This window comes from Terrapene carolina, unplaced genomic scaffold (genome assembly GCF_002925995.2).
Source record: "Terrapene carolina triunguis isolate 2854851 unplaced genomic scaffold, T_m_triunguis-2.0 Scaffold58, whole genome shotgun sequence".
Lineage (NCBI taxonomy): Eukaryota > Metazoa > Chordata > Testudines > Emydidae > Terrapene > Terrapene triunguis.
Window position 1 is genome coordinate 47,023,689 of NW_020664409.1, and position 4,921 is coordinate 47,028,609.

The window sequence follows — 4,921 nt, forward strand, 5'->3', positions numbered from 1 at the left end:
GCCACAAGTACTCCTTGTTCGTTTTGCTGATACAGACTAACACGGCTACCACTCTGAAACCTAAGGCGTGAGCTGCCTACTCAAAATACAAAAGGCATAACAGGGGCTCTTTTTGTTTGTGCTCCAAAGTGGAGTTATTTGCAACAAGGACGTCAGCGAACCTGTCATGGGAAATGAATATATTTCTGTCCTTGCCCCTGTGCTCAGTTTAACCTGTTAACAGAACGCCGTGGTCCCTATTTGCTGAGCTCGCACCTGCGCTCTGTTCCCGGTTGCAGGCAGCGAAGTGGTGAGTTAGAGATCCAAAGGGAGCTGTCCAGGACTCAAGTATGTAGAGAGCTGTTCACCGAGTCAGTTGCCGAGGAGCTGTCCAGCATTTCAGCACCTCTGCGCTTTCGGGATTGCCAGCTACCCGGGCAACCTTCAGCCCGCACTAACTGCAGAAGGACCCGCAGAAGGAAAGCAGATCCCAGGCGCTAAGGTAAGGCAGAAGAATGAATTTCAAAGCTTAAGACAGAAGCAGATCCACAATTCCAGGCGTGTGTGAGTGAGTCAGATTTGGGGAGAGAAGGGGTGTGTGTGAGAAAGGAAACCGGTAGGCTCCCCTTTAGATGACATGCCCCTGAGATCTGCTGCTCTGCATTGTCTCTTTGTAAATGTGCTTCATAACTATCTTTTTATTTATGTGTGTGTGTGGCGCTCAGTTTCAACGCAACCCACCCTAAGAGGCGAAACGGAGCACGTGGAAGGTGCTTGGGCTGTGAGGTGCCTATTTCCATGTTTTCTGACAATGGGCATTTCTCTTGGTGAGGAAGCCCGAACTTAAGTGTGTGTTTTCCATTGTCCCTGCAAGGAGCTCCGGTGAGGAGAAGAGGAGTGATGGGCAAAGAGGTGGGATGACGAGAGACCTCTCCGGTGCAGGGCCAGAATTAAAGGTCTAAATCCAAGCCAAAGAGGCAGCGCCTTCTAGGTTCACCCCGGAAATCTGAAGCGGGCTCTGGTGCCGGTGACATATACCTCGACCTGGTGTTTGAGCCGAGCTGGGCTAGCTGGATTCAGCCCACGGTTCACTCCCTTGGGGGAGCCGCGGCTGGTCTTTCTTTCCCACCGCAGCCCATGGCTAACTTCTCCTCGCACTCCGAGTCCAACGCGTCCTGCGCGTCCTGCGCCGGCAGAGGGGCGCCCTGGCCCAACGCCTCCGCCCCGCAGCTGCTCCCCGACTTCTACCTGACCGTGCCCATCATCTACTCCCTCATCTGCGCCGTGGGGCTGACGGGCAACACCGCCGTCATCTACGTGATCCTGCGGGCCCCCAAGATGAAGACGGTCACCAACCTCTTCATCCTCAACCTGGCCGTGGCCGACGAGCTCTTCACCCTGGTGCTGCCCATCAACATCGCCGACCACCTGCTGCGGCAGTGGCCCTTCGGCGAGTTCATGTGCAAGCTAATCATCTCCATCGACCAGTACAACACCTTCTCCAGCATCTACTTCCTCACCGTCATGAGCATCGACCGCTACCTGGTGGTGGTGGCCACGCTCCGGTCCAGGAAGGTGTCCTACCGCACCTACCGCGCCGCCAAGCTGGCCAGCCTGGCCGTCTGGGCCTTGGTCTCCATCGTCATCTCGCCCTTCGCGGTGTTCGCCAAGCTCCACCGGGAGCAGGGGCGCTCCCAGTGCGTCTTCGTCTTCCCCAGCCCGGAGAGCTTCTGGTGGAAAGTCAGCCGCCTCTACACCCTCCTGCTGGGCTTCGCCATCCCCGTCTCCACCATCTGCGTCCTCTACGCCGCCCTGCTGGCCAAGCTGAGACGCGTGCGCCTCCACAGCAACGCCAAAGCCCTGGACAAAGCCAAAAAGAAAGTGACGCTGATGGTGCTGGTCATCCTGGCCGTGTGCCTCTTCTGCTGGACCCCCTACCACCTCAGCACGGTGGTGGCCCTCACCACGGACCTCCCGCAGACCCCCCTGATCATCGGCATCTCCTATTTCATCACCAGCCTCAGCTACGCCAACAGCTGCCTCAACCCGTTCTTGTATGCCTTCTTGGACGATAATTTCCGGAAGAGCTTTCGCAAGCTGGTTGAATGCAGGGCGTCCCGCTAGAGCCCCCAGCCGCGGCTGCGCTCCTTTGTCATTTTCAAAGGGGAAAAGCGCATCCCAGGGGACAAGACTCGGAAGCCGGTCTGCGAACCAGCCTTGATCAAGCTTTAGATCCAATGTACTCGTGAAATCAAAGCACAGGCAGGATCCATTTCTTTTCAGTTTGTCTTGCAGCCAGTGGCACTGTGTTCATAGGGGAGGAATGGGGCTTTTTAAATCCACACTAGTTCCTTGGCCTAGTCTCACCCATCACGCTCATTCTTTTTCCTTCAGTAGGATGCTCTAGAGTCCTGGAGGTTGTATATTATGGAGCAGGAGCAAAATCCAACATTTTACAAGATGTTAGTTAAGAATAGCTAAGTACTTTGACATCTATATATATTACTGGAGAACTGTAAAGCCAAATAAAGATATTTTACTGAGTGCCTTGCTTAATGAATCTTAAACCTGCTAGTTTTATATCTGCCGTACTTAAGTTGTAGCTCAGCTTCACTCCCTGACTCTTCTAAATAAATACACCATAATTAAAAGAGCCTTTGCTTTCATAGCAACCTGGTATTCCCCCCTCACCCTCTGGCCTGAGGCGCTTTGTTACTCAGAATCAGATCTCATATTTCAGTCCAGAAGCAGCAGCAATAATGCAGTGCTCAGTGTAAATGCTCAGAGGCTACCATGTATAAATCTCCTTCCCTATACATGAATGATTGTTAAAATTGGTTTTGCATGGAATACTATCCTGCTGGATAAAAGTCAGTCTGACCTTTCTGAACACATTTGAAAAAGAAATCACCATCTGGTTTTAGATCCTGTAGATTAGGCTATAATTCTACATCTTTAACAACCTTTGAAAGACAGATCTCCCAACGAGAAAGAATAAGGGAAAGCATTAGTAACACAACGAAGCTTATTTCCTTTTAGATGGGACCTAAATATGCCTATTAAAGTCTCCTGAAATCCCACTGCTTTTTCTGCACGTAGCAAGGAGCCCTTGCATTGGCTTTAAGAACGAAGAAAAGAGGAATCATAGTGTGTAGAAATATGGATGTGTGTTTGGAGCCACCTTCTGTAGAAACTGGCATTTTCAGCCCAGCAAACTCTTCTATAATATAAAGTTCTCAGTTCCTATTAGGACCAGAATATATGGTTAGTTTTATGTGCAATACATACATTTATGATAGGTTTCTACATCTTCTCAAAAAACGCTCAGACTTTTTTCCCCCTTGTAGCTACTTAAGGATCAGATGTTATTTCAGTATAAATCCTTACTTCAGAGTTAACCCTTTTAAAAGGGGTTCTGTCAAAAACAAATAAAAAACCCTACTTCCATCCCTTAGCAGTCACATGTTAGCTTAACACTACTTTCAAAATAAAAAGCTAACATATTATTCACTATTTTGCCTTCAAAAATCCTCTTTATCTTAACTTGGACGATGAGAATAAAAAGATGAATTTGGCTCTTTTCAGTTTCACCCTTGTTCACATGCTGAAACAGTTCAGGGGAAGGTTGCATTTTTTCCCCCACTTCACTTCTCTCCTACCCCCACAAGGAAAATTGACAGACTTGAAATATAGTTGTAAAAATATTTCCAGGCATATAAGATTTTGAAACTGCAAAACTTTGTGGTCATGTCTACTATTATTAATTCATATTACAGTAGCACTTAGGAGCCCCAGCCATGAACCAGGACCCCGTTGTGCTAGGCACTGCACAAACACAGTCTTGTCTACTTGATTTTTATGTGGCTGAAACTTACTATGTAAAAATATAAAATAGTCAAATGTAAATACCCAGATCATCTTTTGTTTCTAAAACTAGGGTATATAAATCGATATAGATTCTCGTTAGACAAACATCAATCAATAATACTCTTTATCTGAGGAATGGTGAAGATGATAGTTTTTCTTGTTGTGAATAGTAGTGGAGATACAATTTTTTTTAATTGCCCTAATGAAAAAAATGGCTACACTTCAAAAGCTGACAGGTTTGAAAACATATTGAGTCAAATCTTCTGAAGTTGGTATTTACAAGACCTAGTCACACTTTTTCCATATGCTTAGTGACTAAGATATACTAATAACAAATGCTCAGTTAAAGTTACAGTGCAGCATTTATATAAATTTCCCTGTTATTTGGAAGTGTAGAGCTGGTATGATTAGCTGGTTACATTTGTGTCATTGCTACTGATGTATTAAGAGATTACTGTATATGTGCACTGCTTTCAAATGATGCACTCATAAAAAATAATGGTACTGTACATTTTAAAGATGCTCCAGCTTCTTAAATGTAAACGTGTATAACGTTAGCACCCATATAGTTTAATCAGTATAATAAATATTCAGGCCTAAATCCAGCTGCTGCCTCCACAGGTGCATCTGACAGCAGAAGTGATGCATTACCACTGTGCAATAAGGCAGGTCTGGTTTCCAGGGGCCATACAGGGGTCTGCACAAGACTTGCACAGAGCAGAGCTCAGGTCACAAATGCCCTCTGTATGGCAATGCAAAGGGGCCACCTCCAACGCAGCACCAAAAAATCAGTGGGAACAGGTAATTGGGTGGTCTAATTGAAGTCTGGAGGATCTGCTACTGATGGAGACCTTCAATCTTCCCCCTGTGAGCAGGACACAATATGGGGCTTATATGCTAAGTCAATCATTGGGATGAAGTGCCCCTTTTGAAGCCACTCTTCTACCATGCCATGGTTTGGCTTGGTTATCTGGGCTGGTGCTGGGCTAGCAGAGGAGGAATAATACAGAAAAAAATAGTTTCCCCCCAAGAAGACTCTCTTAGAATCTGGGGAAAAAAACAGAATTAAAATATC

At 46.7% G+C, this 4,921-nt stretch overlaps 1 protein-coding gene across 1 annotated transcript; it reads left to right on the forward strand.

Moving 5' to 3' along the window:
* Positions 1-1,116: 1,116 nt before the first annotated feature.
* NPBWR1 (neuropeptides B and W receptor 1) lies at positions 1,117-2,103 on the forward strand. The gene has a single exon (XM_024206174.1). It carries the CDS (start codon positions 1,117-1,119, stop codon positions 2,101-2,103), a length of 987 nt encoding a protein of 328 aa, XP_024061942.1.
* The last annotated feature ends 2,818 nt before the right edge of the window (positions 2,104-4,921 follow it).